The sequence below is a fragment of the Pyrus communis genome, chromosome 9 (assembly GCF_041283825.1).
Source record: "Pyrus communis isolate YQ-2024b chromosome 9, ASM4128382v1, whole genome shotgun sequence".
NCBI lineage: Eukaryota > Viridiplantae > Streptophyta > Magnoliopsida > Rosales > Rosaceae > Pyrus > Pyrus communis.
The window spans coordinates 24,695,198-24,717,669 of record NC_142573.1 but is presented as its reverse complement, the minus strand read 5'-3'; the positions used below and the strand labels follow the sequence as shown (position 1 = coordinate 24,717,669).

Genomic DNA, 22,472 nt, shown 5'->3' with positions numbered 1-22,472 from the left:
GATGTCAGTGGTAAAATAAACCAACGGTGGAGATTAACCAAAGGACAAATCCAAGCCATTCATTATATTAATAAATAATTTTTTTTTTATTATTGATGATGGAGAAAGGGTAGTCGCTTCACAGCACACAAACCCTCATTCTACTTCTCCATCTCAAAGTAAAATGGGAAAAAGATGCCCAGCAATAGCTAACGATGGTAGCTAACAAAACCAGGAGACTGCCTTTGTTTTCCTCGACATACAGTACCCCTCTCTCCGCTTCTCTCTCTCACTAAGTCTCACATCAGTGTCCTAAATCAACACCACTACCGCATGGGTTCTCTCTCTTTCTTCTCTGTCGACAACAACAACGACGCATCCATCATGGCGACTTCAAAACAGAGAATAAAGCCATTGCCCTCTGGAAATCTGCCCCGCCTCCGTCTTCTCCACCGATGGAGATATCGAACTAGTGTATAAAGCCGTAGGCCTCTGGAGATCCGGGACCTACACCCACAGCCGCACTCACTGGAGCCTGGGAATTTCACAGCGTACTCCTTCCTCTTCTTCACCGATAGAGATATTTGCAGCACCGTCGCCGTCAAGAAAGGGAAGTACCGGGCACCACCTCTAGCCCAGCAAGAAGCAGCAGCCATCCTTGCCTCTATCAACTCCTCCAGCTACAGAATACTCCTTATGTTGGAAGCTAAACAGCTTCTGAAGTCAAGGGATCGAAGGCAGTAAGGAGCTCCCGAGCATGGGTGCCATCTGCATCGAAGAAGAAGAAATGAAGGGTTTAATCCCAACGGCTAGTTTTTTTATTTATTTAAATGTATGTGTGAGTGTGTGAGTGACAAATGTACACTCCAAATTAAATACTTCAAACCCAAATGAAGGGCTAGAATTAAATTTGGAGAAGTAAGGTAGAAATACTTGTTTAAGTCTCTTGTCAATCACCCTTTAAAAGAGTATGGGTCATGGCAATGCACCATACCCCTCAATCACTCCTCTACTTAATGAAATTATGGCTGTTGCATTCATATAGCCTTGAAGCCGTCAGAAACATCTCCAAAAATTCTCTTCATCCTCTGCCATTCTAACCCTAAGAAACCCAACCAAAACAATAAGCAAACAAACTTTATCATGGCTTCAGAGCCTAGTTTCTGATCTTACAACTTTCTAGGCGTAATCTGTGCAAGTCAAGATCTTTCGAAGTACAGTTGGGGCAGTTGTTTATCACACAGACACTGATTTCTCCCAATTGCATTATGTAGAACACTCTATGGTGGATCATGTGGAACACTCTCAGCATCTTACTAAACTTCAACAACATGACTTACATGCATTATTGGAGGAAATTGAGGTATTGTTTTCAACCCCTAGCACTTTACCTCCAAGTAGAATTCATGATCACAAAATTCCCTTAATGGAGGGTAGCAAACCTCCAAATAATTGGCCTTATAGATATGGTTATGTGCAGAAAACTGTGATTGAGAAACGTGTTCAAGAATTACTACAAGTAGGTTTTATAAGAGTTAGTAATAGCCCTTATTCATCTCCTATCATTTTAGTGAGGAAAAAAAAGGGAACTTGTAGGATGTGTATGGATTATAGAGGTCTTAATTTGATCAATATAAACAACAAATTCCCAATTCCTTTTGTTGATGAGCTTTTGGATGAATTGTTTGGTGCTCATTACTTTTCTAAGTTGGATTTAAGAGCTGGTTACCATCAAATAAGGATGCACCCAGATGATGTAGAGAAGACAACTTTTAGAGCATATGATAGTCACTATTAATATTGGCCTCAGAAAGTTCATACTAGTATTTTTTTTTTTTTTTATGATATATTGTGTATAGTTCAAGTTGGTAATCTCATATGCAATACTTGAGATTAGTGTTTGAAATTCGACAAAGTCACAGTTTGTTTGTCAATAAGTCTAAATGTGCATTTGGAAAAAATTAAGAGGAGTATTTGGGACATATTGTGTCCAAGGAAGGTGTGGTTGCAGATCCTACAAAACTGGATTCAATTGCCAAGTGGCCTATTCCTAATTCTATTAAAGCTCTGAGAGGATTTTTGTGTTTAACAGGGTATTACAAAAAATTCATTTCCTAATTTGGCAAGATCATTGGTCTTTGACTGCTTTAGCCAAGAAATCCAATTTTAAATGGAATGATGAAGCACAAAGCATTTCATACTCTTAAAGAAGCCATGTTGTTTCCACAAGTCTTGGCTTTACCTGATTTTAGCAAACCTTTCATTATTGAAAGTGATGCTTTTGGGCAAGGTATAGGTGTGGTGCTACAACAAGAGGGCAAGCCTTTTGCTTTCACAAACAAGGCACTGAGTCCAAGGAATCAAGCTCTCTCAGCTTATGAAAGAGAGATGCTAGCTATCATTCATGTAATTCACAAATGGCAATCTTATCTGGTAGGTAATCATTTTATAATTCAAACTGATCATCACATATTGAAATATTTTTTGCAAGGAAGAGCTCATACCCCTTTCCAACAGAAATGGATGACAAGCTCATGGGATTCGATTATGAAATTCAATATAGACAAAGGTGTGACAATCAAGATGTTAATGCTTTGTCTAGAAGTCCATTAGTGACTGATCTCTCTTTAATTCAGGATTGTAATGAATTGGAGTGTGTGGCTACATCCTATCCTTATTCAACTTGGATTGATGAACTCAGAAGATATAGTGAGAAAGATACATGGATCATAGAGAAAAATTAGAAGGTGATGACAACTTCATCTAAGTCAACACCAATTAGGAATCTCAAGTTTCAAGTTGATAATGAGTTTTTAAAGTACAAAGGTCGAATTGTTCTTACTCCAGTCAGTTCTTGGAAAGCAAAAGTATTTGAGGAGCATCATGCTTCCCCAATTGCTGGACATGAAGGATTCTTGAAAACTTATAAAAGAATCTCGAGATCTTTTTACTATGAAGGCATGAAAAAGGACATTAAAGATATGGTAGCTTCTTGCACAGTTGTCAACAGCACAAGTATGAAACACTATCTCCCTCTAGTTATCTTCAACATTTATCTATTCCTTCCATGGTATGGACTGATATCTCAATGTACTTCATTGTTGGACTTCCCCCATGCAACGGCAAAACTGTATTTGGGTGGTTATGGATCGATTATCAAAGTACGCACATTTCTTGGCATTGTCTCATCCATTTACAGCTTATATGATTGCTCAACTCTTTGTTGACAATATTTTTAAGTTACATGGAATGCCAAACTCCATTTTCAGTCATAGGGATCCCATATTTTTGAGCAAGTTTTGAAAGGAGTTCTTTGCCTTACAAAGATCAGCTTTATGTTACAGTTCTCATTATCATCCACAAACAAATGGGCAATCTGAAGTGTTGAATCGATGTTTGGAAACCTATCTTAGGTGTTTTTGTAGCTTGCAACCTAAGAAGTAGGCTTTATGGCTACCATGGGCTAAATGAAGCTACAACACTAGTTATCACACCATCACCAAACTAACACCCTATGAAATAGTGTATGGTCAACCACCTCCAATTGTCTCTTCTTATGAATCTAGTACACCCAAGGTGGAATCTGTGGAACAATGTTTACATGAAAGAAACAAAATGTTATCCTTATTAAAATCAACCTTGGAAGCTGCTCAGTGTCGAATGCAAGTTCAATATAATAAGAAAAGAAGAGAAAGGAGTTTTGAAGTAGGAGATTGAGTTAATTTGAGGTTAGTTCCTTATCAATATATGTCATGGGCTCCACATTCTTTCCACAAGCTCTAACCTCGATTTTATGGTCTATTTCAAGTATTGGCAAAAGTAGGTCCAGTAGCTTATAAGATGAAGCTTCCAGTTACATCTAAACTAAATCCAGTCTTTCATGTATCTTGTTTGAAGAAGCATTTGGGTACTCAAGTTCAACCAACTATGCCCTTGTCAATTATCACTGATGCAGGAATATTGCAAGAGGTCCCAATTGCTATTTTGGATCACAAAATGGTTTTTAAAAAAAGGTCATCTTGCTGCTACAAAAGTGTTGGTGCAATGGTAGAATCATGCTAAGGAGGACTCTACTTGGGAGCTCTATCAAGACTTGAAGTCCAAATTTCCAGAAGTAGCTCATATGTGATAGTCTCTATTTCATGTTTTTTTTCTGTTGTTTTTCATATCAGTAAACAATTTCATTTGTTTCCTGTTTTTCTTAGTAATAAGTTGGCTTTCAGGGGGGGTTATTGTTAGTATACCAACTGGTATCATCTCAATGTGCCAAATGTACTGTCAAGAAGGCAGAATATTAGCTGATATGATTATTTGTTAAAAGTTGTTGGGAGGTAGCTTAGCCCTAGTTTGGCATTGAGGTGCTTAAAAATAATAATATTAAATAAAATATCACAATAATAATATAGTATTATACCCTTTTTTGTCATTTCACACAGTCACAACTGTTTTACATAAGAGTTTACCAAACACTATGATGCTTTATTTCATAGCTGTTCATTCTCATAGCACAACAGAATCAGTTTTTTTTTTCTTCAAAGCATGGCAATACCAAACCAGGCCTTACTAAGTAAGCTATGGAAGTTACTATATAAAGAAATTGTTGTAATAATTAGGTAGTTAATTAGTTATGTTGTAATTGTTGATTGGTTTATATGATACATTACTATACAATTGTGAAGAAGTATAGAAAGCTTCTAATATGTGGTGGTGATTGTTGGTTTTAATCTTAGCTTAGGGTTTGTGAGGTGGAAAAAAAAAAAAAAAAAAAAAAAAAAAAACACTATCTCAAGTTCGGGGTTGGGTACTAAGATAAAAGCGGTGTTTAAATTTAAAAACTGTACTAATTCCAATAAACCGTAATTAATGGAAACATTGTAACTTTTCTTATATCATGCAATTTTTGAAATTGAAACTTTTAATTCATGTGGAACCATATTATTTGTAAGACAATTTGGAACTACAGCTTCAACTCACTGTGTTCCAGGTTCTTACCTTCTTCCCTCCCCTTATGATAGATTAGAGTTAGTAATATCGCTTGTACACTACAAGAAATGCATTCATTATCTAAATATGTGAAACTGTCTCCAGTTTTCTTTATAGGGACGGAAGCATGCCTTTAATCAATAGAGACGATGCAGCTACAAATCGGTGATCAGTCTGTTTCAATAGTGTGGCTATTGATGTTTATGGAAAAACAAGATTCGTCTCTGAGTTTTTACATTAAGTTTTTTATTGGACAAAAAAATACAATATACAACTAACAAACAGATAGTTTCAGGAATACAAACAATGCATGTTCAAATCAATTTGTCATTCGTTTAAGCACAACGAAAAGGACATATGGTATCTTTGACTCATATATTGAGATTTGCTATTCAAGTTTCTCCTGATACAAGCTGAAGAGACAATCTAAGATTTCTTCTCCAAATTTTTTTTGATGAGTCCCTCTGTGACAGCTCTCAAGGTAGATGTGGCAACACTAGTACAAAAACATATTTGCGCGACGACAAATTGCGCGACGAAGCAAATTGCATCGCGCAAAGTATGTTTGCGCAATGGTGACAAGAAAATGCCACGCAAAGGCATTTTGCCCAACGGAACTTTACACTATAAAGACCGTCGTCGCGTAAAACAACTTCGCGCGATGAAGGAACACCTTCATCTTTGTTGCGCAATGCTGGGAAAAAAAGCGGTAAAAATCTTGGTTTGGCGTCGAAGGCTTGCGCGATGCACATGCCGCGTCGTACAAACGTCCTTTGCGCGACGTAGGTGTGCATTCGTTGTGCAAAATAGCTTTGCATGACGTAGGTGCACTTCGTCGCTCCAAGTAAGTAGTATAACATAAGATTTGTGGTATCCACTTGTGTAAATATTTTAAATTGATGATCGAATTAGTTCATTGTATTCATATATGATCAAGGAGTGTAGCTGTAAAAAAATCATCAAAATCAGAATTAAAACTACCGTTAAATCGTGATTTTTTGTTTATAACCGTCGAAAAGTTTTTTCCCGTTACTTGATATTTGAATGTCTGTTTGTTGCGATTTTTGGTGTATGTGGTCTCAAAGTATATACAAACAAGTTTGACAATTCGATCATTGAAACTAATTTCGTAGAATGCGTATCCCATCAAAACAATAGATTCACTAACACTTGAAGTTTATTTATATTTCCATCAAGTGTAACATAAGATTTTCTGGTATCCACTAGTATAAATATTTTAAATTGAAAATCGAATTCACTTATTGTATTCATATAGGATCAAGAAGTGTAGCTGTAAAAAAATCATCAAAATCGAAGTTAAAACTATTGTTAAACCGTGATTTTTTGTTTATAACCGTCGAAAAGTTTTGTCCCGTTACTTGATCTCTGAATGTTTGTTTTTGACGATTGTCGGCGTATAGGGGGGAGAATATAGATTTCTCTCTACAATTCTACAAACACATCTCTCTCCCAATCTCTTTCCTTGCCGTCGGCCCCCTTCCCTTTGTCAGATACAATAGGCTACAACATGTAGATGATTCACTTAAGAACCATAATTTTGACAATGTTAATCAAATGAATATATTAATTAGTAGTCACATAGACATTCCTCTAAAAAGTATAAACGTTAAGTTTTTTTAAGAATACCAAACTTCACAAAAATGATATTATTTCCATCTACTTGAACTATCACTTGTACTTGTACCATCTCTCTAATAGAGAAAGGAATCACATGCATACCTCTATCAGAGAGTTGTCGTTAAACACCAAAACACTGGCCCCACCAACTCGCATGACCAACACCACACCGCAGCTTACATGGCCACCATCACTCACAAACAGATCGCATGCTAGGACACGTCTATAATTGGCTAATTAATTGCATTCATGTTCATATTTGGATGAGTTTTCTAAGTTCCAAATGAATGATGCCAAGTTATTAGGGAAAGTACCACAAAATATGAACAATGTTAATGTGAACGACATTGTAACTTGTTTATATCGATAAATTATGAACGACATTAATATTATCTATTATCTAAAATGATGTGGTTGTCGATATTTTTTGGGACCTTTTACCTTTTAAAATTCTGCCCCTCCCCCTACCAATTCTTAGCTTCGCCACTGATGTCACAAACCCTTACCCAAATTTTTATTCAACGTTACCAAAAAGATTCCAACAACATGATCAATATAATCTCTTATTTCTACTGTAATGAATTGAAATATAATATCCAAGTAAGACTATTGATGATAAACAAGTTGATAATTATGATCCATTATAGGTAAATTTTGATATATTATGAATTCGATTTATTTTAATGTTAATTACTTAAAATTAATCTTTCTCGACAAATATCTGACTCCGCTAATACATTAGAGAAAACTCGCTCGATTTGTACTTACACCATATAATATCCGTGAGGACTACTAGAGGCCCAACCCATCAATGAGCTGGTGCATTGGGCCATCCCAAAGTGAAGTTTTGCTGGTATTTTTATTTTTCTCCGTCTCTGAAGCGCCTCCCTCTGTCTGCAAACCATAAACGACTTCCGAGCCCTGGACGAGAAGCACCTCCTTCCCTCTGCAACTTGCTCGCATTCATATACCCCCAACTTCAAATTCAACCTCCAAAATTTTCAGCCGGGTTCGTTATCTATCTTTTTCGTGATTTCATTCATTCTTTCTACTTTTCTTTGCACTTATTTATCATATCCTCTGTTATTTCCCGGCTTATCGTTTTTTTTTTTTTTTGGGAGTGTACATATTTTCTGCTTAAAATTTTGTCTGTAAAGATACAATATTACAGGAAACAAAACAAATAATCTTAAAATTTGGCCAACTCAGGCATTAAAAACGTTAAAACTTATAACAGCTCTGAGAAAGCTCAGAGCTCAGCCGTGAATGCTTCGAAACTAAGAAAACTTACAGAGAGAATTAGGAGAGAGAAAGTACGTATTTGATTATGTTGAAAGATTATTACAATACTGTTCACACTCACTGTTTATACTTACTAGTTTGCTTAATGACTAAGCTAACCATCTAACTAACTACCGTTCTAGGATTGTGACACTTGTCCCAACAAGATCATTTCATACAATAAACTCACGTAGCTACACATCACTCGATAGAAACTTGGCAAGTTTTTATATTACAGGCGATGTTACTAATCTAAGCTATGTTAAGAGAAGGGCGAATGTTTGAACTCGAAACACAGTGGGTTGAAAATGAATGCCATATTCACTAGGGCAATTCATCACCTGCCGAAACTTGGCCCAGTTAATGAAGTGCTAAGTGGCACTAGTTCAGAGTTTAAAAAATGAAGTTAAGTGGGTATTGATTCAAGCCCGTTGCCAACCATTTTGTGTTTTGTGTATTTAGGTCAATGTGGTATGCTGTCTCTCCCCAAAATATTGCATATCGTATTCGACAAGACCTCGTAGCCCTCGTTCTCTAAGGAAGTGTCCGGTTTCCACAAGTTTTCGTGTGAACGCTTCCCTACCCGATAATACCAATGGCGCAAAAGTGGAGTACACGCCTTGGCTGTCTGTAGGATTGGGTAACCCTGGCGACAAGTACCATGGGACTAGGCACAATGTAGTATTCCGCCTTTATAAACTAATGTAATTGTTTCGGTTGAATGGTTTTTCATTACCCTTTTTTCGTGTGGTTACTGTACACCAGATTGGTTTCGAGATGGTTGATAGGTGCGTCTTCACTGGTATTTTAAGTGCTTCAATTCTTGTTTTTCAGCTCCACATTCTCTTGTGTTGTGGTGTTCATTCAGATTTCTTTGCGGGATCGGTACAGGTTCCATCGGAGAAGTACCAATTTTGCTGGTGAAGCCTCAAGCCTACATGAATTATAGCGGAGAATCGGTTTGTTCTCTACATGAAATATGGGTTGGTATTTTATCCACCAGAAAATCAGGTTGGCTTGTTTTCAAGTCTAAAACAAAACTAACGCAACTCGTACTGCCCCTAGTACGAGTTTCAATACAAAAGGTCTATTGCTTGCCTTAGTGGAAAATCAAAAAGATATTCGAATTACGTTTTCAGGCATCGGAAATCCACCGGGAACTGTGGACATGGAAGCCTATCTTCTACAGAGATTCAGTACGGTCGAGAGACATCAGGTATATGGTAGTTTCAAAATATTTACGTCTTTGTCTCCAAATAATTGGTTGCATCCGCGTGATGCGTGTACAAATGTTCAAGCATACAAAATTTACGGTGCCTGTTCATTTCAACGGGTGTGCATTTCGACCTTTGATCTTAAAGGTGTGACCAATATCTGCTATATATGTGGACAGATTGATGCAGCACTGGATCAAGGGGTTGAAATGCCCTGGTGCTCAAAGGATTTGACCAGACCATCACTAGTTTAAATTTGAGGCAGAAATACAAATACCACAAAGTGTAATTTGCACAAATCCTTTTGTGTGTGACATATTTCTTTCGAAACAGTTCTGTAATTTGCACAATATTAATGCCATGGCACCTTAGATATATGAAGAGCTAACAATATATGCCAAAATTGTAATTGATCTATTGCCCTCTTAAAATAGAGAGATTAATGGCTCGTTTGATACACATGATTGGATTGGAATAAAGAACTCTCAAATTCAAAGTATATTGAAGACGGAAGTGATTGGTTTTTCATCGCGAGGGAATTAGAAGAGGATTAGCTATCCCTACTAATCCAACCATTTTAAGAAAGATTGGAATGAATAAGTTTTCTTCTTGAGTAATTTATTCTTTAGGTACTCATAATTTTATATTTTCTCCGTTCATCCTATCTTTAATTTAATAAGTTATTTATTATAATCCAATTATATATACCAAACAAGTACTTAAATGCACATTTTTAGAATACCAATGTATGAAAGTCTATTAATATAAGCAAATCTCATCTTGTTGGCCAAAAGATAAAGTGACTCATCTTGCCTTCTTGACCGATGTTTCGAGCCCCATTTTACCCCCTCCGTCAAGTTTATCATTAGCTCTGTTAAGTACGCTGACATAGCATAATTAGAATCAAATATTTGAATTATTAGCCACTTTTTCCCGTAATTAATTTTTAGTTACGCAGCCGCTGACACAGCACAAGGAAAAAATATCAGACGGCTCTAAAAAGTCAGTCAAATCAGACCGTCGATAGGGTATCCAAAGCGATTCAAAATTCAGAACGTTGGAAGCAAGAAAAAGAGCAAGCAAAATGGTAACACAGAGTCTCTTTTTCCATTTTTCGACCGTTGCAAATCCAAAACCTTTAATTGCAAACTAAGTAAAACCCAATTCACAAACTACATACGCCATTATTATATCACCCCAAAACGACCGAATTTCAGATTCTAGAGAGAGAAAGATTGAGATTTTAGAGAGAGAAGAAGGAAGAAGAAAACAAAACGCAGCTGACCTCGAATTCTTCAACAATGGCAGAGACTAACGGCTCTCTGCAACAAACCCACCTACAAAACCCAGCTTTTCAGTCACTATTCCAAGCCCTCGACCCCATCGCTCTCATTCTCTCACAGAATCCTAACCCAGATCAGCATCCAGTCCCCCTGAGGTTCGTCACCGAGAGCTATTCCATGGAGAGAGGACCCAGATACAGAGCCTACACGGAACTCAGAGAATCGCGGCTAAGGAGGAAGTACATGAGCCCAGAGGAGTCCGAAGAACCCGAATCGAAACCGACCCCATTGAAGAAACAAGTCAAATTTCAGACCCATCTGACCGATTCGCGAAAAGGGTCTTCCGTTCTTGCTCAATCGGTGCCTGATTTCTCAGCCGTGTTGCGGAAAGAGAACCGCAAGCCGCCGTCGAGGCTTCCGTCGATGCAGGAGATGACTCCGCCGGCAAAGTGTTGGGCGAAAGCGGCGGACGGGGTTCTGTCGAATTCAAGAGGGAGTAAATCAGCGATCGCGGGAGAGAAAAGGTACAACAATGGTGGAGGCGTCATGGGGAGGAAGAGCTACGCGAGTATGGAGGAGTTGAAGGGGCTGTCGTCCGCCGCCGCTAATGCTATTAGCGGCGAAAACAGGGGCGGAAGGAATGCCAACGGCAATGGCAGAGCAATGCCAAAGACTGTTTTGGGGTACAGACAGTTCTGAAAGTTTGGTGCTTTTGGGGGGTCTTCTTTGCTGAATATGTTGTTTGTGGTTTCATGGCCTGGGAATTCGAATACCACTTAAAATTCATTTGTTTTTTTTTTTTTTATTTGTTTCGGAATGTAACCAGTAAATGATAAAGTTTGATGAATTCAACTCCTGGATGTACTTTTTTCCCCTTGATTTGTTGTTTGTGCAAATCCTCTGTTCCAATTGAAGATGATTGATCAAATCATGGTAGTAAAAATTTTGATCTGATCGGTCCAGATATCTACTTGAATGGAACTTTTACTTGTAACTGCTCTTACCACTTTTGCTTTTTGATGGAATGCAAAAGCTTAGAGGTACCACTTGGCCATTTTCTCTTAAAATTATCCGAGGGTTATGGGTTTTCACTTGGATAGAACTTGACTGCTGAAAAATCAGCAGTTTCTGTTGCTAGCCAATCACAGATGAATACGTGTCCAATCTGTGATTAAAAAATCAAATTATTTGGACAGACACATGTCTATTTGTGATTGGCCAGCAGCAAGAGTTGCTGCTGATTTTTTCAGCAGCCTAGTTTTGTTCTTTATCCTTCTTGACATTGTTTTTCATATGAACAGAACTTGACTGCTAAAAAATAACCAATAGCTCATGATGATGGCCAATCATGGATGGACACATGTCCAAGTAATTGACTTTTTAATCATAGATTAGGCACGTGTCCATCTGTAATTGGTTAGCAGCAGGAACTGCTACTGAAACCAAGTTCTGTCCAAGAATAAATAGTGTCATTGTTTAAAATAAATAACAGGAATTAAAAATATTCTAAAGGCTCAACTTTGCTTTTTTATTAAAATAACTTTTAAAAACAGCTTACAGCCCGTTTTCAAAGATGATATCTGGAGACCATTGCTTTTAAAGTAAGCAGTATATTTTATTTTTACCACACTTTTTTAACTGCTTAACTTTAAAGTTAATTAGTTTTTAGTGAAAAAAAAAAAATAATACCAAACCGGACTTAAATTGTGTTTGTAGAAGAAAAGAAAAAAGTGAAGCTTAAAAAAGCAGCTTCATGAGTCTAAAATTGCTACAAACAGAAAAAGCTCTGCTCATGCTTCGCAAAAAAGCACGACTCATGCTTCGCAAAAAAGCACTTTTCATAGAAGGTCAGGTGAACATAATGAAACTTTCATTTTCACAATAATACCCCACCTTTTTATCTTTTTGCTAAAACCACTTTTAGGACTATAGTTTATCAAACATTTATCTACTCTCTTTTTCGGCTATTTATTATATCAGCAGTTGGATTGATAAGGTTGACCAACTTTTATCCAACTCAATTTTACTTGACACTCAAAAGCGGGAAAATAAAAAAAAAGTGCAAAATTCTAGCACATACAAACTGGTAAAACCTGATAACTGATCTTAAACTAAACCGTAAGCCTTCCATTGCTTTGTACAAAAGAATACATTTGCTTGGTTTAACACACAGAACTTAACACGTGACATGGCTGATCTATGATCATACGAACTCAAAAATAAAAAAAATGGTAGCTAGGGTTTTACATGAATTTCAAAAGGAATCCAGCAGCCTGCACTCGCAGAGGTCGATCACAACTTCATTAACCAAACTTTGAAGAATGTCTCCGTCAATTTCAGAACCGACCTCAAACGCTTCGATATTAAAATCCATCCACTTCCCCAGGGAATGACTCATATCCCATTCTATCAACTCATCAGGAATCATTCCAGCCAAATCCGTCCATTTCTGAATCTCCTCCCGAACCTCTTGAATCATCAACTTGTGGTTCATGCCTGCGGGGAGTTTTTTCCAAAATCTGAATCCGGAGTTGCAGTATCGGTCATATTTTGATTCCAAGTACTCAATGACAAAGTCAAATAGGAATTCAGTAAGTTCTTTGACGCCCCTGAAACTACTATACACATGGAATTTCGTCATCATGGTGCCAGCAATAGTTTCCAGATCAAGAAGCAAGGGACTGATGAAAAGACCTTCCATTATGTTCCCCTTATTGTGAAGAGTCACATCTCCAAACAACAGTTCAGCATTCAAGATAACTTCATTTGCATTGGTAAGCTTGCCTCCACTCAATCTTTCCCCACCAGCATTGATGCTATGCAACATTCTCGATACATTGCTGAAAAGAGCAGTTATCATCTCACCGCCAGTCTTACTTTTGTCCACTGAAGTGGCAGAGTCTACAATGTCAGCAGTAGCATCATGTCCAAGTTGCAACTGATCAGCAGAGTAATCCATAGAGTGAGGGTAGAAGGACCTATGCCCTGGAATCAGAAGCAAGACGAAGATAAAATCACATTTCAAGGATCTTATCAAAACAAAACAAATCACTATCCGAGTACTCTACCATCTCGGTTTAGAAAACGAAATTATGTATCTGTTTTTGCATAGCAGTTTCTACTATTACTCAAGTACTCTACCTGAGCTATCATCCAGACTACCAGAAGAAAATGAAGCTTCAAGAACCGACCCAGGGCTCAAATGATGACCATCATGAAAGATTCCAACTGATCTATCTATCTTTCCACAAGCCTGATGAGGAACAACAGAAGCTAAATGAGTCAAGAAATGTACCAATACACCTTTTTATAAAACACAAGAAAGATCTGAAGTTAGGCACAATGCAAGCTCATTAACTGAGATTAACAATAATTCCTACTTTTACAAGAGAAGTTGGCGATGAGGATTAAATCATTAAAGGACAGTGTGTATAAACAACTAATTTTGCATGCCAATGCTAATCGAGTATTAACATCTACGGTATTTCTGCAGAAATTTTAACCTGTAAAAGTTGCAGGAGATGCAAATAGAAAGCATACAGGGAAATGATTGAATAGAGATGCTAACTAGAGTAATACTGAGAATTTTCATCATGTAATATTAAAGTCTAGGTATCCCCTTGTTCGTCTTCCTAACCTTTCTTTCCATTCTCCCTTCATACTCCCTATTGGTTCAGCGTCTCCTTAATATTATTTTTCCTAATAGGGTAATACATACACAAGATATGGCAGTAAACATGCTCCTGACAACCAACTCATGAATGCACGTCCTTTGAAGTTGATAACTTCTTCACTTGCTTATAGGTTACCAAGAGTCACTTTCTGAATATAACAACCAAGGGGTTGCCCCTGGTTTATCAACACAACAACAACAACAAAGCCTTTTCCCACTAAGCGGGGTCGGCTATATGAATCCTAGAACGCCATTGCGCTCGGTTCTGTGCCATGTCTTCTGTTAGATCCAAGTACTCCAAGTCTATTCGTAGAGTCTCTTCCAAAGTCTTCCTAGGTCCTCTACCCCTTCGGCGCTGAACCTTTGTCTCGTAATTGCATCTTATAACTGGAGCGTCAGTAGGTCTTCATTTCACATGTCCAAACCACCGTAACTGGTTTATCAATGTAATATGAAATTCTTGTTCATAGTATTTTTAAGCAAAGCGTGAGGAAACTAAATCAATAGATCATGCAGCATGCTTTGTTGAATTAGCTTTCCCAAGACCTGAATTCTTCTCCATTCCACTCATCTAATTACCACTAACATGGTGCACATGCACAGACAACCTCCATTATGTAGATGCCAAAGTAATTACTGTTGTCAGATTGGCGTATGCATGGACAAAAGCCCTCCATGGCACATGAATTGATATTTGATAAACAGAATCCACAGGCAGATTCCTCATAATTAAGAAAGAGTAGCCATTCTACTTCACATTTCTGACGCATTAGTATAACTCAAACTACCCAGGTGGAAGCACTATGCGAGTACTTAGAAAGCTCAAGAAAGTCTAATGAAAATCCACCCAGCAACAATGATGTATCCATTTTATTTTAGTCATCCCAGGTCAGAACAGTTTCTGTTTTGTATCCGCAATACACAGAAATGCAACCTCCTACTATAAAAAACAAGAATAAAGTTTTTAAAATTAAAATTAAATAAAATTGGAAGTTCTGTTTTGGCCCCCATTTACGATTACATGAACATCCAATCTCATTAACAGGTGGAATAACTGTGTATGAAACTTCAATTTACATGAGGTTACAAATATCTAAGCTCATTTAATGTAGGTCAGCACTAAAATAAAGAATACTTTCCATATCTTTTTTAGTATCCCCAAAATTGAAATCAAAACTATTTTATGATGCATGGGACACATATAATCTGGGATTAAACAGCGATGCAACCTAAGATGACTAAACCATACAAACACCAAAAGTGCTCAACTATCATCCATGAGAAATCTTCCATGTATTGGCCAACTCTAATGGACAGTTATATATGTCATACATCAGTTACCACTTTAATTAACCTAGTACTGTAGTGCTTGTTTCAAATTAAGAACTTCAGTAATACATCTAAAACGCATCATATTCGACAAATACTAGTACCAAAAGGTTTGAATCATAATATGAGAAATAAACCACCAAACCAGTTATCAAATACATAAAACAGGGAAACCTATAACTGTAGTCATTAAGTTATTTTCTATTTAAAATTCTCGGGTTTCATAATGTCAGTAAAACCCCTAATATCATCTCTCAAAGTAGTCAAATTCATTCCAACTAGTTCCCAGACCCAAATAGTCACACTTCCAACATATTCTTCTTGGTATAAACAGTATAGGTAATGCTTTGTCAATAAAAACAGTTGAATAGACAAAGACACTTACAGGTGATGCTATATCTGTATTGGCCATCTGTCCGTCATGAGAAGAAAGAGAATGATCTGCAGACAAGGCAGATATTAGCTCTTGGAGAATCATAGCAGTGGACCTCTTGGATGAAGCACCTGTTGCCATGTCTTCATCTTCTTGACAAGCAAGCTCCCTCAGTTTTTGTTCCAGAAAGGCACCAACAACATCTCCACTCAATGGTAATGGTTCTTGGGGAGGTGCCTTTATGCAATTGTCTGTGTTTGTACCTTGCATTCCTGCAGGGTTTCCAGTCCTGTTCCCGATAGGGGAATTAAATGTGAATGAAATAACATCAGTGCCCCTATTTCCATTTGCTCTGTTACCTTCTCTCTGACCTGCTAATTTATTCCTAGCAGAAGTGTGGTTCATAAAATGAACACCATTTCCTAATCTTTTTCCAGTTGGCACATCAAACTGATAATTCCCCCGTCTTGTGGAAGTTGAACTAACAAAACCAGTACTTTCAACTTGGCCACTACCATTGATAATCCTCCTTTTCCGTATTGTGGTCCTTAGCTGTGATGGGTAATCATCTTTTCCAGTAAAAGCTTCCTTCTCTGTGTCAAACTTAAAATCGTTCATTTTGGTAGGCACCCTTGGTCGGGAACGACCACTCAGATTTCGGTTCAAGGCAACAAAGTCTTTGGTCCCTGTAACAGCATTGGCAGCAGATGAGGCTCTTCTTCCATCAAGACTATTTAGTTTGGATCTGGATGGAATCCTTTCTCTTCCTAGTGACATTCGATACTGCATCTGAGACCTATTCTTTGAGGTAATCGAAGATGCTTCTCCCTTCTGAGGTTTGCATGGTTGACTTGACGACAACTGCCATAAAGCTAGACCTTCTGGTGGTAGAGACTTCCCTTCTGTGACAGGTTCACCAAGGGATCGTATTCCCTTTTGACCAGAAACTGATACAGGTTGGTTCCGAGTTCCCCGAGAAATTGCATCCTTTTCTTTCCCAAAGGAGGATATGGATGACTTTGGCTTACTTTGTTCTACTACCATCGAGGAGCCATTGACAATGTTTGAAGCAAAGGATGGGAAAGCAGGTTGTTGTGCCTCCACCTTTGACGATGATTCCACAACATCTACTAAACTACCACAGCTTTTGCAAGAAGTTTGGCCTATCAGAGAATTGGACGCACCAGCATTATAACATGCATGCTTAGAAATCTCTGGTGATTGAACTGTTGCTCCATCTTCCACAACCTCACGCACCGGAGGATATTGAAACGAAGGCGAGTAAGTGATGGCACCTTTTGCTCTATTCGTAGACTGCAGTCCAGGTTCTAAAATTCTAGTAGCAGCACCAATCAACCGAGAGGTTCGCGAAGCATTCTTCCCAGAGGAAATCCTCGGACTCTTCACTGGAGAAGCAAGCTTTGGGTGATGCTTTCTCGAGCACGACAAAACACTCTTAATTTGAAGTGCCTCAGCTCCAAACCTAGTCACTGTCCTCTTCTCATACGGTCCCATTTTCTGCAGCTTCTGAGGCCTTGCTTCAGACTTTCCATTTTGTGTCTCCAAATTCAGTTCTTCTCTATCATTACCACTACAGTTATTCACAATTGTCTTCTCTCCACTGTCACTAACATCAGCAAATGAACCTTTCATCGGCTTCTCTGGCGCGGCAGGCATGGATTCAAGACCCATAAGCCTAGCAACCAAACTCGGAGCACACAGTTCATGCTTGTGCTCATAATCAACACTTTGATTCACGTTTTTCTTCGCATTTGGGAAACCCCCACTGTTTTCATCAGCAATCTATCATTCAAATACACACAGCATTCCCAACAAAAAAAGAGAATTAAAACAATCAAACCCACCAAGAAAAGTACAAAAAAAATCTAAATTTATAAGCCACAATAAGATGCATACCAATTGTAGCTTGGAAGTCGGCATTTTTTCATCTCTGAACTTCTTGGAAACCTTGTTTGCTCGAGCTGATCCATCAAATTAACACAAACAAAAATGTCACCAAACTTTTTATATTTCTAATTATGTTTTTAATTAAAAAGGAAATAAAAGGAAGCTTTTATAGAAGATAAATGACTGACATGGAGGAAGCAATTTCTTGGAGAAGAGCTTCTTCTTGGCGAACCGGCGGTTCCAGTCAAGAAGCTGGAAGAAAATGCCAACGCAACCACCCGGCCTATGAGTCTTCTTCTCTGCTATCACCAAAGACGACGCCGTTTTCCCTGCAGAATCATTCATTTTTCTTCCCCACCACTAATGAAAACCTCAAAGCTCCTTTTCTTTCAAAACCCAAAAACCTCAACCTCTTCCCAAAAAGTGAAGAGCTTTTGAACCAAAAAAACTCAAATCTCCATGAAATCTACCAAGCCCAGTCCCCATTTCACCAAAAAAGGACTCACATTTCCTCCAAACCCCCAATTTTTGTTTCTGAAAACATCCAAAAACATACCAGAAAACACACAGTCCGTACAATAACTACACACCTTTAAGCGACTACAGAACAAACAGACGCGCAGCAACTCTCTCTCTCTCTCTCCTGCAAGTGCAGAGCAACAAATGCAACCTTTCACTGCAAAGACGACGACGTCTGACGCAATGTCCCTTTTTTGCACGCAATGGATAGAGAAAAGCAGCAGCTGAGAGAGAGCCTGAAGAGATTCAGATTGACGGTGAGGATGACGACGATGGAATAACGACCACGAAAAGCGCCGATCGAGAGAAAAGGAAATCTGCAAACGACACGTCGTATGTTCTCGGGAAGCCCTAGAGATCGAAAACCAGGTGGAGAAGCTCGAGGAGGCTCCTCTCTGCCATTTTCACTGCGAAAAGAGACTTCGGCTTTTGTCAGTGACAGTGGCGTGTGCGCAGGATAAGAGGAGGACGACAACTGTACACCCCAAGCGCACTGTAGCTTGCACTGCTGGTCAAACATAACAGAAGAGCGGGAATAATAAAATATTGTGAATATGTGGGGGTTGTAATATAATAATGGTATTGTTTGGGGGGTTTTGGGGAATAGAATAGGGACAAAATTGGAAGTAGGAGAACTGGGGATTTCGTTGGGTCTACGTCTGACTGCTGTCCGCCACACAGGGAGCCCGTGATTTAAACTTTCTAAAAATCGATACTCTCAATGCATCTTTTACTCGCTGCCGGGAGCGTCCAATCCTACTCGCCGCAGATAATGTCAAAATATTATGAAAATATTATGTACCTAAAAAGATTGGACTTGTTGAGAGTACTGCTGATAATTTTAAACAGATAAAATACGGCAATATTGCCATTTTGTATTACGAGTTCGTAGGATGTCTCATCATTTGTAAATAAAAGTTTTTAGATTTAAATCTCACGAATTCGATACTAGATTAGGTTACACATTATGTGGTTTAATCGAATTGTCTCCTTTCTTAGTTTTAAAATATATCTTGTACCAAAAAAAAAAAAAAAAGGGGCAATGTTTATGTAAGGGGTGGTTAGAGTTAGGGCTGGGCAAACGAGTAGAAGAACTGCGAGTCGAGACAGGTAATCTAGGTTTCGGGCAGGTACGGGCTAGTTCTAAAAATTGTAGTGAGAAAAGAGCCCAGGCCAAGCCTAGCCTCTGTCAATTACAGGGCGGGTCGGCTCCATATAATTAAAACAAACAGGTACCCAGACCGACCTGTTTCTAATTATAATGAACGGGCGAGATTGAATGATAACTTATCATCCAATGTCAACCGTTAGTTTCAACCCTAGCCAATTCCTCCCGAGTTCCAGAATCACTCTCAGACTCTCAGTCCCTCGACTCCAACTCTCAATCGTCCCCCTCCTCACAGTGCTCACTAGCCTCACCTCACAGAAATCACTCAGCCCATCACTGCCGTCGCGACCAACACAACGGCACCACCCATCTAGCCATCCTCCTCGATGACATCCTATAAAACCCAGGCCATCACTGCATCACCCCCGCCGTCGTGGCCACCATCACCCCATCACCGTCAAGACACTGCTACCAGCCATCATCCCTATAAAATTTAGGTAATTTTGAATTAGGATTTTATTATTAATGTGAATTTCTGGTGTAGGGATTTAAGGGTTTTTAAAATTAGAATTTGTAGATTGATGATTGATCTGTTACCACCATTTACGATTTTCTTAAAATTTACAATCGGATTACTGTGTTTCATATTTTGTTTTATATACTGTTTCTCCAATGTTTTTTTTTTCCCATGTATTAATATTGGATTCCTTCATTTTGATTATTAGGCAAAGATCCCTGATATTGAATTCGCCCATCCAATTCACTCAAGATCACCTTTTTAGAGGTTGGTGGTGACAATCACTGATTTTTCTTTATAGAACTTGTCATTGTATGTATGGTTTCAGTTGATGGTTTTAGTTTTAGAATTGGATCTCTCTCTCTCTCTCTCTCTCTCTCTCTCCCTCTCTCTCTCTCTCTCTCTAACTTCCTCTTCAGCTCATGTATCATGGGTGGTCTGACTTTTACAAACTATGCCTACTTATCAGGAATGTTCTTTTGAAAACTTCACATTTCATTACTTGTCGAGCCTTCAGATATTTTGGCTTCTTAAGTTATAAACCTTGCAATATGTATAGATATCTTAGAGTAAAGTCACCATCTTATTCACGGTTGATCAGGTTTTAGAAGCATAACATCTTCCTATATCGTCATGAATCCACATTAGGCGATTTCGTTATCTATTCTTTCTAAATTGCTTGATAAATGCTAATTTAAGACAAAATTATCTGATACATGCTAACTTGGACAAGCCAAAGACATAACAAATTTTAGGTTCCTTGAAGGAAGCAGCAAAAATCTTCATTCCAAGTACATGTAGCATGGTTTCTATCTTCTCTGTCTCAACCTCTAGTTTGGTAAACCAAAAAATTCGGAAATGTGTGTAAACTTATAGTTTGCTTCTCTCCTTATCCTCCTTCAGCTATGTCTTGTATTGATTCTGATTCCTAATCATTCTGCAATTGCAATTGGATCAACTGTATACTCTGCCCAAGCTATAACGATACAAGAAGAAGAAGGTTTTAGGTAAGCTCGACTTTGCTTTCTTTTCTCTATTTTTCTTTACATATTCAATGAGAAATGTTGTTGGAACTTGGACGTTGGATGTGGTTTTAGATGTTAATTCGGAATTTATTGTGGATGCCATGTTTATGTTATTATGGATTATTTGATTTTGGACTTCAAAATTTGGATGTCTTGGATTCTCGGATATTTTGTATGTTGATTTGATCTTTAGATGTCTCTCGGATGTTATTTTGAATGTCTCGGATTTAATGATTCGAACGTTGTTGGACGATTTAATGTTGTTATTTTGGATGTATTGTTAATCTATGGACTTGGATGTTGGACTTTGTAATATTTGGATTGGATGTGAATCTGTGCAGGGAGGGAATTTGCGCAAACTGTAAAATCTGCACATTGCACTGGTAGTGAACCTGTGCTGGGAGAATCTATGCAAATTTTTGGTTTTTTTTTTCTTTTATCTTTTTCACACAAAAAAAAAAAAAAAAAAAACCAAAAGACCCATGGACCGAACCAAACCAACTCGTTTTAACAGGGTCGGGTTAAGTCTGGTTCCTATATTAGACAATGTTGTCCCCGGCGCGACTCAACCTTTCTCTTTTAAATCTTGGTCCGGTCTGGTCCCTTCAAAATTGAGCCCGGTACGGCCCGTGCCTAGCCTTAGTTAGAGTTTTTTTTTTTTTTTTTTTTTTTCAACTTATAAAGTCTGTTTGGTGGGTTGGAAATGATTGGGCTTTAGGGATGGAATTAGATTGGCAAAGACTTATAAGACAAAACTTGGAGCTCATGTATAAAGGTAGGTTAGATAACCTACTTTATTGTGGACTCATAACTCATCATGTTCAGTCCTATCCATCTCACATTTGACACAACAAACAATGAACTTGACTCAAATTCATTTTAATTGATTACAACATATCACATTCAGCCCGCCAAACTGGGCCAGAGTCTCGAGTTTAAGTCTTTTTTTGTTAAATTATAGTGTCTCAAGTTTAAGTATTTTTTACTTTTTATTTTTGGATAAACAAAGTAAATTTCATTTAATAAGAAAGCTAATACAAGGTAATGACAACTCCAAAAGAGAATCCAAAATGGCCAAGCAAAAGCCTAACTCCATAACGAAAACTACAATGAGAAGGGCCCAAAGTGAGCAGCCCATAGCATCAAGCTTTGTCTTATAAGTCTAGACAACCACCTCCACCAAAACAGCCGCACCACCACCGCAGATCCGTCACCACCACCCAGAAGAAGAAGGGCCAAAGAACCAAATGGATGAACGGAAAATAGGGGTAGGCAATCTACCCGCACTGAGAGCGCTCCCATAATCCTACCAAATAGTGCAAAATGCACTTTAAATGCTACGAACCACCAAAGTACGCCTTCGAATGAGATCCTAGGAGAAGGCACTCAATGAAATGAGAATCAAGGGTAAATGGTAGAAGATTCACGGTGAGGATCGATGTTTGGAGAGGAACAAGGCAAAGAAAACAGATCTGAGATAAACTAAGGGAAGACTGAGACCAAGCTCAGAGCAACTTGAGACACAAAATGCTCAAAAAGAAAACAACTGAAAGCTAAATGCAAAAACAGATAATCTAAATCTCCAATGGTGGTTTGGAGAGGAAAAACCGTGGTGGAGTTAGAGGAAAAGGGAGAGATGGGG

The 22,472-nt window shown here is 38.2% G+C and overlaps 3 protein-coding genes across 3 annotated transcripts; 2 read left to right on the top strand and 1 right to left on the bottom strand.

Moving 5' to 3' along the window:
* The first annotated feature begins 7,452 nt into the window (after nt 1-7,452).
* LOC148694456 (Peptidyl-tRNA hydrolase family protein) lies at nt 7,453-9,596 on the top strand. The gene is made up of 5 exons (XM_088700523.1): nt 7,453-7,609; nt 8,344-8,669; nt 8,773-8,892; nt 9,021-9,097; nt 9,275-9,596. The coding sequence occupies exons 2-5, from the start codon at nt 8,603-8,605 to the stop codon at nt 9,347-9,349; spliced, it is 339 nt and encodes a 112-aa protein (XP_088556649.1). The 5' UTR covers nt 7,453-7,609; nt 8,344-8,602; the 3' UTR covers nt 9,350-9,596.
* A 637-nt stretch (nt 9,597-10,233) lies between these two features.
* LOC137738697 (uncharacterized) lies at nt 10,234-11,257 on the top strand. The gene has a single exon (XM_068478172.2). The coding sequence runs from the start codon at nt 10,397-10,399 to the stop codon at nt 11,075-11,077; it is 681 nt and encodes a 226-aa protein (XP_068334273.1). The 5' UTR covers nt 10,234-10,396; the 3' UTR covers nt 11,078-11,257.
* A 1,227-nt stretch (nt 11,258-12,484) lies between these two features.
* On the bottom strand, nt 12,485-18,750 carry LOC137740210 (uncharacterized). Its single transcript, XM_068480046.2, has 5 exons — nt 17,850-18,750; nt 17,671-17,735; nt 15,766-17,556; nt 13,520-13,631; nt 12,485-13,363 (listed from the first exon to the last, which is right to left on the bottom strand). The coding sequence occupies exons 1-5, from the start codon at nt 18,004-18,006 to the stop codon at nt 12,633-12,635; spliced, it is 2,856 nt and encodes a 951-aa protein (XP_068336147.2). The 5' UTR covers nt 18,007-18,750; the 3' UTR covers nt 12,485-12,632.
* Between the last annotated feature and the right edge of the window lie 3,722 nt (nt 18,751-22,472).

Bases quoted from the DNA above. Each gene is read 5' to 3' on its own strand.
- LOC148694456 (XM_088700523.1), top strand. From the start codon at position 8,603: ATGGTTTTTCATTACCCTTTTTTCGTGTGGTTACTGTACACCAGATTG. The intron at 8,670-8,772 runs GTGCGTCTTCAC...GGATCGGTACAG, and splicing joins GGTTTCGAGATGGTTGATAG to GTTCCATCGGAGAAGTACCA. The intron at 9,098-9,274 runs GTATATGGTAGT...ATATGTGGACAG, and splicing joins GTACGGTCGAGAGACATCAG to ATTGATGCAGCACTGGATCA.
- LOC137738697 (XM_068478172.2), top strand. From the start codon at position 10,397: ATGGCAGAGACTAACGGCTCTCTGCAACAAACCCACCTACAAAACCCA.
- LOC137740210 (XM_068480046.2), bottom strand. From the start codon at position 18,006: ATGAATGATTCTGCAGGGAAAACGGCGTCGTCTTTGGTGATAGCAGAG. The intron at 17,557-17,670 runs GTATGCATCTTA...TTTGAATGATAG, and splicing joins CGACTTCCAAGCTACAATTG to ATTGCTGATGAAAACAGTGG. The intron at 13,364-13,519 runs GTAGAGTACTTG...TTCTGATTCCAG, and splicing joins TAGTCTGGATGATAGCTCAG to GGCATAGGTCCTTCTACCCT.